The 13,614-nt window shown below is 44.3% G+C and overlaps 1 protein-coding gene across 6 annotated transcripts in view; it reads right to left on the bottom strand.

The window, feature by feature from the left end:
• Positions 1–13,614, bottom strand: part of LOC115933217 (putative postmeiotic segregation increased 2-like protein 3) — a 38,804-nt gene that overhangs the window by 11,441 nt on the left and 13,749 nt on the right. For all 6 annotated transcript variants that reach the window (XR_010134475.1, XR_008681434.2, XM_055392880.2 and 3 more), the window contains one exon: positions 301–435. Coding sequence is in view for 4 of the 6 variants with exons in the window: in XM_055392880.2 (XP_055248855.1) it covers positions 301–435 (135 nt within the window). In the remaining 2 variants the exon portion in view is untranslated. The remainder of the gene's footprint in view (positions 1–300; positions 436–13,614) is intronic.

Genomic DNA, 13,614 nt, shown 5'->3' with positions numbered 1-13,614 from the left:
AAAGGGCTAGGATTGCAGGCGTGAAACACCACGCCCAGCTATTCTGCAAATTAAATGAGATATTTCTGTGCAATTCTTAGCATAACACCTGCCTGGCACACCATAAGAACACAATAAAAGCTGTTGTTATTATTATTACTACCTAGCTAAGTACTAGGCACATAATAGGTGCTAACTTTAACTTAAAAATAATAATTTATTACTACATCAACACTTGATAGTCTTATTTCAATAACAAATGTTTCTTGACTACAACAACACACAATCATTTCTTGTGGCTTAAAACTCTCCCAAACTTACCAATATTAGTGGCACCAGCATCCAGACTGTTTTCTACTAACTCCTTCACTGCAGTGCTTAGACTCAGTACCACTGGCCCAGAGCAAATCTGATGGACTGACTTCCGATCGATAGGTTTGATGGCCTTAGCAGGTTCTGTACTAAAGAAATGTTACAAGAAACAAAACAAGTATTCAGCTATATATTTTCATCCTGATTTTAACTGTGGGAAATGACTCAACACTGTAAATAGTTTATGGGTCTAATCTGTTCATTTATTATATTAACAAATACATTTATTATATCCAGAAATAGAAACACTGTTTTACAATCCTTAAACATGTACCCAAAATACTTCTGGATAGATACTTCAAATTCAACAGATCCTTACTATCTAGGATCCACATGGAGAAAACATACATTGTATCTCTCAAATTACCAAAATCTTTGGCAACAGTGGTGTCTTCTTTCTTGAAAACTGAAAGCATGGCCTGGTGGGGTGGCTCATGCCTGTAATCCCAGCACTTTGGGAGGCAGAGGCAGGCGGATCACTTGAGGTCAGGAGTTGGAGACCATCCTGGCCAACATGGTGAAACCCTGTCTCTACTAAAAATACAAAAAATTAGGCAGGCATCATGGTGGCGCCTATAAACCCAGCTACTCAGGAGGCTGAGGCAGGAGAATCACTTAAACCGGGAAGGCAGAGGTTGCAGTGAGCTGAGACTGCAGCATTGCACTCCAGCCTGGGCAACGAGCAAAAAAAAAAAAAAAGTGAAAGCAACATAATTTCCCACATAATTAGAAAAACCAACAGTATGCTGGAAAATACACAATGTTTAAGTCAAAATCATCTCAGAAATTGGGTACCAGTTACATAACTATTCCTTATACACAGTTGCCTTTGATACCCTACTCCAAATTGAAGCTGCTAGCTGCTGTCTTAGCAAAGACCCTCAAAGTTCTTGCTGTACTAGCTTTAAGAGTTTTATAACAGTTTTATCTGCCCTTATTCCCTGCTCCAAGCCATCCTCCACTCTATCACCAGAGCTATTTTTGAAATCACAAATCTGGTCAAATAATTTTTCTACTTAAAAATTTACTAGTGCCCCACTTCCTACTATATGAAATTTAAAATCTAGTCATCACTGGGCCCAAAACTACCTTCTTTTCAGAATCTCTCTAATCCTTTCCCTTCATCAAGTCCCCTACATCATCACCATTATTATTATTATTTATTATTATTATTTGAGAGTGCTCGCCCTGTCGTGCAGGCTAGAGTGCAACGGCATGATCTCAGCTCACTGCAGCCTCCGCCTCCCAGGTTCAAGCGATTCTCCTGTCTCAGCCTCCCAAGTAGCTGGGATTACAGGCACCCACCATCACACCCGGCTAATTTTTGTGTTTTTAGTAGAGATGGGGTTTCACCATGTTGAGCAGGCTTGTCTTGAACTCCTGAACTCAGGTGATCTGCCCTCCTTGGCCTCCCAAAGCACTAGGATTACAGGTGTGAGCCACTGCAACTGGCCATCCCCTATATTGTAGCGCAGTGAACAATTGTTTCCTGAACATCACAAGCTCTTTTAGACACTACAGTGTATAAGCAGGTTTCTGTCTGAACCGCTCTCCTCTTCCTCCTCTGCCAAACCAATGTCTGCTCATCCAAAGAATGTATCCCGCGTGTTCATTAACTTAGCAATTTCCAGTAAACCGTTTAATTGATAACTTGTTAAGAGAAGGCAGGAAACCTCCATGAAAGAGAAATCAGTGGGTATTTCCTACAGCATTTAACACATCGTAGGCCTTCAATAAACCCTTGTGAAATAAACCTCTTTACTCTTCATTCTACCTTGCTAAGAATCTCACCTAAGTCTGTCTACCATGTGAAACTGCAGATGACCTCACAGAAAATGGAAAGAAGTATCTCTAAAAATAAGTTTATTAGGCAACACACTATAGGCTACAGTCCACTTCTGATTTTTTTTTTTTTTTGAGACGGAGTCTTGCTGTGTCACCCAGGCTAGACTGCAGTGGCGCGATCTCAGCTCACTGCAACCTCCGCCTCCTGGGTTCCAGCGATTCTCCTGCCTCAGCCTCCCAAGTAGCTGGGATTACAGGTGCCCTGCAGGGAGGCTCCTGGCTGGTTTCCTGTAGGTAGACAGCTACACTTCCTTGCCTTTCATTGGCTTCTTTTCATGAAGCTCCCGCTGTCTACAAAACATGAGCACCTGAGGTCAGGAGTTCGAGACCAGCCTGGCCAACATGTTGAAACCTCGTCTCTACTAAAAATACAAAAATCAGCCGGGCGTGTGGCGGGCGCCTGTAATCCCAGCCACTCGGGAGGCTGAGGCAGGAGAATCGTTTGAACCCTGGAGGCGGAGTTTGCCGTGAGCTGAGATCGAGCCATTGCACTCGAGCCTGGGCAACAAGAGTGAAACTGTGTCTCAAAAAAACAAAAATGTTATATATATATATACACGTATGAAAAATATATACACGTGTGTGTGTGTATATATATATATATTTATTTATTTATTTATTTATTTATTTATTTATTTATTTTTTTTCCTGGTTGGGCACAGTGGTTCACGCCTGGAATCTCAGCGCCTTGGGAGACCGAGGCGGGAGGATTGCTTGAGCCCTGAGAGTCTGAGACCAGCGTGAGCAACATAGTTAGATCCTTGTCTCTATTTTTTTTTTTTTTTGAGTCGGAGTCTAGCTCTGTCGCCCAGGCTGGAATGCAGTGGCCTGATCTCAGCTCACTGCAAGCTCCGCCTCCCAGGTTCACGCCATTCTCCTGTCTCAGCCTCCCGAGTAGCTGGGACTACAGGCGCCTGCCACCACACCCGGCTAATTTTTTTGTGTGTGTTTTTAGTAGAGACAGGGTTTCACTGTGTTAGCCAGGATGGGCTCGATCTCCTGAACTTGTGATCCGCCCGCCTCGGCTTCCCAAAGTGCTGGGATTACAGGCCTGAGCCACCGCACCCGGCCGCCTTGTCTCTAATTTTTAAATATTTTAATTAGAATAAAAATTATCCTTTTTTTTTTTTTGCATATAGCTGCTTAAACATGTTAGTTCAGAGATTCTGCCCTGTGAAAAGTGAATAGCACATAAATGCTCATTTTGAGGAATTACAAAGCAAACCCCAGGGTCACCACCTCCCAGGTTGACACACATTGTCACCGCTCCATTCTTTCCACTTAAATCTTCCCCCCCAACCCCCACCCCAGGTCCTGATTTTTATGGTAATTATGTCCTGTTTGTGTCTGTTATTTTGTCAACTAAGTATCCCTAAACAATATAGTCTGGGTTTTTGTTTGTTTTTTTTGTTTGTTTTTTTCAGACAGAATCTCACTCTGTCACCCAGGCTGGAGTGCAGTGGCATGATCTCGGCTCACTGCAACCTCTGACTCCCGGGTTCAAGCAGTTCTCCCACCTCAGCCTCCTGAGTAGCTGAGATTACAGGCGCCGTCCACTGCACCCGGCTAATGTTGTATTTTTAGTAGAGTCGGGGTTTCACCATGTTGGCCAGGCTGGTCTCAAACTCCTGACCTCCAGCGATCTGCCTGCCTCGACCTCCCAAAGTGCTAGGATTACAGGCGTGAGCCACCATGCCTGGCCCCTAAACAATATAGTCTTGATATTGTTGTAACCGAGCGAGTTATAGAGAAACGCCGCACCATGAGACTGATTTAGGAGTCCTCTATTGCCGGTGACTGAGAGATGGCTAGAGCTCAAAATTCTTTTGGCCCCGAAGAAGGGGCTAGATTTCTTTTTATACCGTGGTCTAAATAGGGGAGGGGGAGTTTAGCTGAAACAATTTTTACAGAAGCAGAACAGGGAAAAAGTAAAAAGATTAATTGGTTACATAAATAGTTACAGAAAAATAAACAGTTCCAGGTGCAGGGGCTCAAACTACCACAAAGAGAAAATGCAGGGTCTTTTGGTATCATCCACTGAGCGCGTCCCCAAGAGCTGCTGGTTCAGCTTGCCTCCATACCTTATCAGTAAGTGCATTCCTAGATGTGCATGGAGTCAGCTTAGACTAGTTATGCCTTTAAGGGAGGGGGCTGCAAGTGAAGGAACTAAAATGGAGCCTGTCCAGCTCTCTCAGCTAAAAGAGACAATCACGTTAAAATAAGGTAGGGTATCACAATATAGGTAAGCATACAGCATATATTTAATATGTCTGGCTTTTTTTTTTTCCACGTAGAGATGGGGTCTCACCACATCTCTACATAAAAGGTGGTTAACGAGATCCAAGGTGGTCTCCATCTCGTGGCCTCAAGTGATCCTGTAACCCCAGCCCCCCAAAGTGCTGGGATTACAAACATGAGCCACTGGTGCCCAGCCCTGGCTTCTTTTTTGTAGACATTATTTTAGAAGTCATTTTATTGTGAGTAACAACGGAAGTATTCATTTTCTCTGTAGTATGCTGTTCTATTTCATGACTCTCCACCATATATTTATCCCTCCTTCTTGCTCAGGGACAGGATTGTTTTCCATTTTAACCTGCTATGAACAATTCTGCAGGGAATATTCATTTTTTTTGTTTTTTTTGGAGACAGAGTCTCGCTCTGTTGCCCAGGTTGGAGTGCAGTGGCGTGATCTCGGCTCACTGCAACCTTCACCTCCTGGGTTCACGCCATTCTCCTGCCTCAGCCTCCAGAGTAGCTGGGACTACAGGTACCCGCCACCACGCCTGGCTAACTTTTTGTGTTTTTAGTAGAGACGGGGTTTCACTGTGTTAGCCAGGATGGTCTCTATCTCCTAACCTCATGATCCGCCCACCTCGGCCTCCCAAAGTGCTGGAATTACAGGCGTGAGCCACCGCGCCCGGTCTCTGCAGTGAATATTCTTATACAGAGGAGCAGGCATGGGGTATGTACTAATGAATGGGACTGCTGGCTCAGTGGTCCACCTGGCTTTCCACCCTACTAAATTGTTTTCCAAAGTTGTTATACTAGTTTATGCGCTCTCTCACTGCTCACCAGCAGGGTAGAATTCCTGATGTTTGCATCCTGCCTAAAGCTGGTGGGTGTAGCGTGGTATCCTAGGGTAGTTTTAGTTTGGATTTCTCCAGACTTCTCTAAGTTGAGGACCTTTTCATATTCACTGGCCGCTGTGACTGCTCTTTCGTAATGTACCTGCTCAAGTCTTTCACTCTTTTCTCATTGCAAACGTACATCCTAGGTTTCCAGCAGGAGCAACAGGCCTGTCGATTCTGACACAAGATGGGTGAATTGGTAACTTTTCTGGTTTGTTTTCCCACTGCTCGTTATCCTTCTGTTTTCTTTAATGGCTTTCTGCCTAGATCAGGAGGGATGGACTTTCTTTTGAAACCCAGTAACACAACTGTTATTTCAGTACAGAGCTAAGACAGGAATAGCAGACATGGTTCAATGGTCCCTGCACCTAGAGAGTGCCGTGGAAACAGGGCCCAGTCACCCTCCAACTGCACTGCGCAGTCCCATGAAACCAGAAAGACAATCCAGGTTGGAGAATGTCACCTTTCATTTAAGACCAAGTTTTGCAGGGTCTTTTTAATTTGTTTTTAAGTCTGCTACCTAACTTCCTTTGGGCTTTTATTTGTGAACTTATAACTTAGAGGACACGTAATCTCACTCTTCTAGCAATTTCTCTAGATGATAACAATGTGGACAGACAAATAATTAGCAATAAAACATCTTGGCCAGGCGTGGTGGCTCACATCTGTAATCACAGCACTTTGGGAGACCAAGGCAGGAGGACCACTTGAACCTAGGAGTTCAAAACCAATCTGGACAACATGGTGAAACCCCATTTTTACAAAAAGTACAAAACTTAGCAAGGTGTTGTAGCACGTGCCTGTAGTCCCAGCTATTCAGGAGGCTGAGGTGGTAGAATCACTTGAGCCCAGGAGGTCAGGGCTGCATTGAGCTGTGATCGTGCCACTGCACTCCAGCATGGGCAACAGAGTGAAACCCTGTCTCAAAAAAACAAAACAAAACAAAACAAAAAAAGCAATCAAGCATCTCCAGGGTAAATGAGAGCAACATAAAGAATAAGCTGCTTATAAATACTTATAAATTAAATTGATAAAAACAATATACCACATCATAATCTAGTCTCAGCAAGGAAAACAACAGGCCAACATTAGAAGGCACCAATGACATAAAACAGATCTTGAACATTTTGGTATTAGATCATGAAGGACTAGCTCAAGCTGCACTCAGGGCTTAAAAATCATAAGCCACGTTACACATACAGTACTTCAGACATTCTTCATTCCTGACTGAGTTTTTTTGTTTTTGAGACGGAGTCTCACTCTGTCGTCCAGGCTGCAGTGCAGTGTCATGATCTCGGCTCACTGCAGCTGCCGTCTCCCAGGTTCAAGCAATTCTCCTGCCTCAGCCTCCCCAGTAGCTGGTATTACAGGTGCCCACTACCACGGCCAGCAATTTTTTGTATTTTTAGTAGAGAAGAGGTTTCACCATGTTGGCCAGGCTGGTCTCAAACTCCTGACCTCAAGTGATCTGCCCGCCTTCGCCTCCCAAAGTGCCAAGATTACAGGCATGAGCCACTGCACCTGGCCCTTACTGAGCTTTGAATCCAGTAGGTGCATTTTTGGCCCTATTGGAGCAGACAACCTACTGCCATTTGTGGAAATTAGCAAGCTTGTACACAAGCAATGTACAAATACAGGCTGGTTAAGAGAGATTGGAAATATGACTCAGGACTTATCATTAAGTAACAGAATATTACACAGGTAGTAGCCTTCCCTGTCACACACCTTGCTTTCAAATTTATTTTCAGTCAGCATGTAATTTTTTTTTTTTTTTTTTTTTTTGAGATGGAGTCATCCTTTCGCTCAGGCTAGAGTACAGTGGTACAATCTCGGCTCACTGCACCCTCCCCCTCCTGAGGCAGTGATTCTCCTGCCTCAGCCTCCTGAGTAGCTGGGATTACAGGTGCCCACCACCAAGGCCAGCTAATTTTTGTGTTTCAGTAGACTTAAAAAAGACTTTAAAATCCATCCATCAGTACAGATGGAGTTTCATCGTGTTGTCCTCTCGAACTCCTGACCTCAAGTGATCCACCTGCCTTGCCTTTCCAAAGTGCTGGGATTACAGATGTGAGCCACCATGCCCGGCCAGCACCCAATAATTTAATTGGCATACTTAACTCTGTTCCACCCGGAACAGACTTAAGACTTCTTAGACTTCTAAAGATTTTTTAAAGTCTTCTTTTTCCTTTTGGTTTCTTTAGTTTGTAGTTAAGGCTTTGCAGACTTGCATCCTATAATGTCTTCTTTTATTTTTTATTTTTTAATTTTTATTTTTTGAGACAGAGTCTCACTCTGTCACCCTGGCTGGAGTACAGTGGTGCGATCATAGCTCACTGCAGCTTTGAACTCCTGGACTCAAGCAGTCCTCCCACCTCAGCCTCCTGAATAGCTGAATACAGGCACATACTACCACACCTGGCTAATTAGTATTTTTTTTTGTAGAAATGGGGTCTTGCTGTATTGCTCGGGCTGGTCTTGAACTCCTGGGCTCAAGCCATCCTCCTGCCTCGGCCTCCCAAAGTGCTGGGATTATAGGCATGAGCCACGGTGCCCAGCCTTTGTCTTAGTTTTTGGTCCCCCTCACCCGACCCCAGAGTTCTAGAACCATTCCCTCTGAAAGAAAGGGACTGGTCAGGGCTGGGGATGGAGAAGTGCTGTGGTAGAAGCCCTTTCTTCTCTTTCTTCCCCAGCTGGATCACCAAACCTACCCTGCGGTCCTCGTCTTCCTGGCCCCATAGCTCCTCCTCGCCAAGCATGTCTTCCCCACTGCAGAGAGCTGCGGGAGGTACCAAGAGGGCCTTGTCTGCATCTTCTAGTTCCTCTGCCAGTCTACCCTTCGATGACAGGGACTCAAACCATCCCTCAGAGGGTAAGTAGATGTTGCATTGTGCGGCCACTTCCTGTGTCCGTGGCAGCCTTCCCCCTCTCGTTTTCCCACATTGATGATAATATGCGTGGGACTGTGTGAATACACCAGAAGTGCTGTACTCGTTCAGCACAGTGACACCCTCCCTCCAGCTCCAGGTGTTTTTTTTTTGGCGGTCCTAGATGTTGTAGACACCAAAATAGTAGTACATCCTGTTTTTTGTTTGTTTGTTTGAGATGGAGTCTTGCCCTGTTGCCCAGGCTGGAGTGCAGTGGTGCAATCGTGGCTCACTGCAACCTCCGCCTTCCGGGTTAAGCACATCCTGTTTTTAATCCATCATCCATCGTGTCTAAACCTCTCTTAAACACATTTCTGTGTTCAGCATGTACAACCCCTGGTGGGGGCTGGGAGGTGGCAGATGGGGGAGTAAAGAGTTCTTTACTTGTTGCCTGGTAAATTGCATAAACTTTTTAGCTGGTGTTCCCTATTTCTCCTACTTGGGGATTTTGTAAACAGGTCTGTGTATCCTTATTTATTACCACATATGAGGTTATTTTGTGTAGGTTATAATAATATATCTTGGTTTTTTATCTTTCCAGAAGGAAAAAAGCTAATGTCATACAGATCTGCTTTATCCCCTGGCTGTTTTAATTGGCTTTCTCTGAATCATTTCTGTTTCTGTCAGTGCTGCTGTGGTGTACCTGATTATATCAATGTTACACACTTGAATTGATAAGACATGTGGTTGATGTTTCACGGGGTGAAATTTAACTCTAGGTCCATATTACTCTCCCGTTTATGGATGAGTGATGGATGACTTCCTGGGCCATGACTGTTTTTCTCTACAAAGAGCAGTGATCTCTCTATCCGCTAAGTGAGTAGCATTTGATTCTCTTCTTCGGAGAGAATACTAGGAAGGGTTGTCCTTCCCGTGCCTCATTTCCTCATTCTTCGTCTCCACTGCTTTCATGTGAAAGTTTTCCTTTAAGACTTTGTCCTGGCCGGGTGTGGTGGCTTACACCTGTAATCCCAACACTTTGGGAGGCCAAGGCAGGTGGATCACCTGAGGTCAGGAGTTTGAGACCAGCCTGGCCAACATGGTGAAACACCTGTAATCCCAGCTACTCGGGAGACTGAGGCAGGAGAATCACTTGAACCTGGGAGGCGGAGGTTGCAGTGAGCCATGATCACACCATTGCACTCCAGCCTGGGTGGCAGGAGTGAAACTGTCTCAAAAAAAAAAAAAAAAGACTTTGTCCCAATTTCCTACTAACAATAAGCTCATTTTTTCTTAAATTCTGAATATGTTTTTCTCATGGAGATGGGATGCAGTGAGAGACAGAGAAACTAATTCATTAGCCTTTTATACGGAGGGAATTAGGGTGGTTATATTTAAAGAGAACGGTACTTTCTCACAGGAATACTGACTCTTTGTTAGCTGATGAAGGCAGTGACTTTGAAGACAGCTTGAATCACAGTGTGAAGAAGAAAGCAGCAAAACGACCACCAAAAGCAACACCGGTGAGTCAGCCAGTTTTCTTTTGTTTTTGAATCTTGTGGGGGAAGCAGCCCAGCTACTTGGGAGGCTGAGGCAGGACAATAGCATGAACCCAGGGGGCAGAGCTGGCAGTGAGCCAAAATCACGCCACTGCACTCCAGCCTGGGTGATAGAGCGACACTCAAAAAAAAACAACAAAAAAAAAAAACCTAAAAGAGGTTCAGGTGATATGGTTCATAAAAGGACAAGATTTACAAAGTATTAAGGGACGGAAATAGGAAGAAGAGAAATTTTGAAAAGAAAAGAAGAGAAAAGGACGTTAGGATTTGGGATACAGGAAGGGGACTCAAGGACTTTTTTTTTTTTTAAGGGAAAAAAGTTAATAAACTTCATAATATAAAAATCAATTGTTTCAGGACTAACTCAGACTCTGCCATGGAATTGGCAGCATAAGCCTACTTGTGTGATAATGATGAGACCAAGTGTTAATGTCACTGTTACCTTTTTTTCATATTTCTGATCTTTTTATACATATTAGATGGCAAACTTCCAGAGAAAGGGTCCCAAGTGGTACATCGTCATAGCAGGAAACAGTCAGAGCCACCAGCCAATGATCTTTTCAATGCTGTGAAAGCTGCCAAAAGTGACATGCAGGTAAAGTAGTGTCTTACCTCTGTTGATACCATCTCACTTTTTGTAAGGTGGTAAGGACAAGTGTCTACAAACTTGATTTGATGTGAACATTTTAGTGAATGTAACATATCAAGAAAGATAAAATTATGGAGTGAATCCTTGGAGTGATAGAAGGGTAACCTTGAATGAGAGAGCATGTTCCTTTTTTTTTTTTTTTTTGAGACAGAGTCTCTTTCTGTCACCCAGGCTGGAGTGCAGTGGCACAGTCTCGGCTCACTGCAGCCTCTGCCTCCTGGGTTCGAGCGATTCTCATGCCTCAGCCTCCCAAGTAGCTGGGATTACAGACATGCACCACCACGCCCAGCTAATTTTTGTATTTTTAGTAGAGATGGGTTTCGCTGGTCTCCAACTCCTGACCTCAGGTGATCTGCCCGCCTCGGCCTCCCAAAGGAGGCTGGGATTACAGGCGTGCACCACTGCACCCAGCTTTGAGAGAGTGTGTTCTTTTCTTAAAGGTATCACAGGAGTGATTATGCCTTTATTGATTGATGGAGCAGATGAGGAGAGGCATTACATGACATGGGAAGGAAGCTTGCATGTGGGTGACACCTTGTTCACCCATGTTATTTTTTTAGCTCCATCTTGACAATTATTTTTTCCCTGTTTCTCTTTTTCATAATTTTATTGAAGTTCTAATATCCAAAAGTGTACAAAGCTTATACGTAGTTTAAAAAATAAAAATGAAATGATTGCCCAGATCTCTAGCCCCAGCTCAACAAGTGAAACATTAATAGTGCTGTAGAGATCCTTTGCGTACCTTCTTTCTACCCTACCTCACAGTCCCCTTATTACCCATAGGTAAACACTAGGGTGAACTTTGTGTTAATCTTTCTCATCTTTCATTATAGTGTTACCACTATGAATGTGTTCTTTAATTATGTAAATGAATCCATTATTCAGGCTTCTGTGATTTAATTATTTCAGTTAAGATTGTTTGAGATTTATCCACATTAACATGTAGTTTTATAGTTTCTGGGAAAATATTTAAAATTTTCAAACATACAGAATTTTGCTAGTTATATTTTCATTATTTGATTTCTAACTTTTTTGTGTTGTATTCAGGGAATGTGGTGTTTGAAATTTATGTAGGGGCTGGGCTCAGTGGCTCACACCTTTGATTCCAGCACTTGGGGAGGCTGAGGCAGGCAAATCACTTGAGGCCAGGAGTTCGAGACCAGCCTGGCCAACATGGTGAAACCCTGTCTCTACTAAAAATACAAAAATTAGCTGCATGTGGTGGCGTTTGTCTGTAATCCCAGCCACTTGGGAGGCTGAGGCGTGAGAATTGCTTGAATCCGGGAGGCGGAGGTTGCAGTGAGCTGAGATTGTGCCACGGCACTCCAGCCTGGGTGACAGAGTGAGACTCTGTCTCAAAAAAAAAAAAAAAGAAAGAAATTTATGGAGACTTAGCCTTATGGCCTAGTATTGAGTTGGTACATTCGTTTTATCTTTTCTGTTTCTTTTTCCCCCTTTGCTTGATTTCCTTTGGATTTCTTGTCTTCTACAAGGACCTGAGCATATTTTAATTCCAGTTGTCTTTTCCACCTTACACGCAGTTGTACAGTGTGTTAGTTTTTTTTTTTTTTTTTTGAGACGGAGTCTTGCTCTGTCATCCAGGCTGGAGTGCAGTGACGCGATCTTGGCTCACTGCAACCTCTGCCTCCCAGGTTCACGCGATTCTCCTGCCTCAGCCTCCCGAGTAGCTTGGATTACAGGTGCACGCCACCACACCCAACTAATTTTTGTATTTTTAGCAGAGACGGGGTTTCACCATTTTGGCCAGGATGGTCTTGATCTCTTGACCTCACGATCCGCCCGTCTCGGCCTTCCAAAGTGCTGGGATTACAGGTGCGAGCCACCATGCCCAGCCTTTTATTTCTTTTTTTGAGCCCATTCTCTCCCTCTTTTATTTTTAAAATTTTATTAAACAGTCATTTTATAATCTATGATAGATGATTATCTAAAGTGTTTGTGAATATAATTTTGTCAGTGCCTTGTTTCTTTATATGTTTTACTAGGTTTATTGTGAGCCACTCATTTTCCCTGGAGTTCTCATGTGCTGGAATTCTTTGGGGCCTAGGTCAAAGGTGGGTTTTTTTTTTTTTTTGAGACGGAGTCTCGCTCTGTCGCCCAGACTGGAGTGCAGTGGTGCGATCTCTGCTCACTGCAAGCTCCACCCCCCGGGTTCATGCCATTCTCCTGCCTCAGCCTCCAAAGTAGCTAGGACTACAGGTGCCCGCCACCACACTCAGCTAATTTTTTTGTATTTTTAGTAGAGATGGGGTTTCACTGTGTTCACCAGGATGGTCTTGATCCCCTGACCTCGTGATCCGCCCGCCTCGGCCTCCCAAAGTGCTGGGATTACAGGTATGAGCCACCACGCCCGGCCATGTTAGGTTCTTTTTTTAACCACAATTTAAAATTAAATGAAGGGGGCTGGGTGCAGTGGCTCATGCCTGTAATCCCAGCACTTTGGGAAGCTGAGGCAGGCAGCTCACAAGGCCAGGAGCTCAACAGAGTGAACTCCTGGCCAACAGACTGAAACCCCGTCTCTACTAAAAATACAAAAATAGGCCGGGCATGATGGTGCACACCTGTAATCCCAGCTACTCGGGCGGCTGAGGCACAAGAATCACTTGAACCTGGGAGGCAGAGGTTATCGTGAGCCAAGATTGTGCCACTGCACTCCAGCCTCAGTGACAGAGTGAGACTCTGTCTCAATAAATAAATAGGCTGGGCACAGTGGCTCAGGCCTGTAATCCCAGCACTTTGAGAGGATGAGGCAGGCGGATCACAAGGTCAGGAGTTAGAGACGAGCCTGACCAATATGGTGAAACCCCATCTCTACTAAAAATATAAAAATTAGCCAGGCATGGTGGCATGCACCTGTAATCCCAGCTGCTTTGGGAGGGTGAGGCAGGAGAATCCCTTGAACCTGAGAAGGGGAGGCTGCAGTGAGTCGAGATCATGCCATTGCATTCCAGCCTAGGTGACGAGAGTGAGACTCCATCTCAAAAAGGAAGGAAGGAAGGAAGGAAGGAAGCGAGGGAGGGGAGGGGAGGAAGAAAGGGAGGGAAAATATATATTATCTGAGCAAGTAAAATGCAGATGAAGGAAAAGGACAATGATCATTTGAATGGAAGATGGATCCACTGTAATCCAGGTATGGGAGAATACTGAACACTAATGTCAAAAGAAACAATGTGCTGACGATCTGCAAGGCATTTCACAGA

The sequence above is a fragment of the Gorilla gorilla genome, chromosome 6 (assembly GCF_029281585.2).
Source record: "Gorilla gorilla gorilla isolate KB3781 chromosome 6, NHGRI_mGorGor1-v2.1_pri, whole genome shotgun sequence".
NCBI lineage: Eukaryota > Metazoa > Chordata > Mammalia > Primates > Hominidae > Gorilla > Gorilla gorilla.
This window is presented reverse-complemented; position numbering and strand designations above follow the sequence as displayed.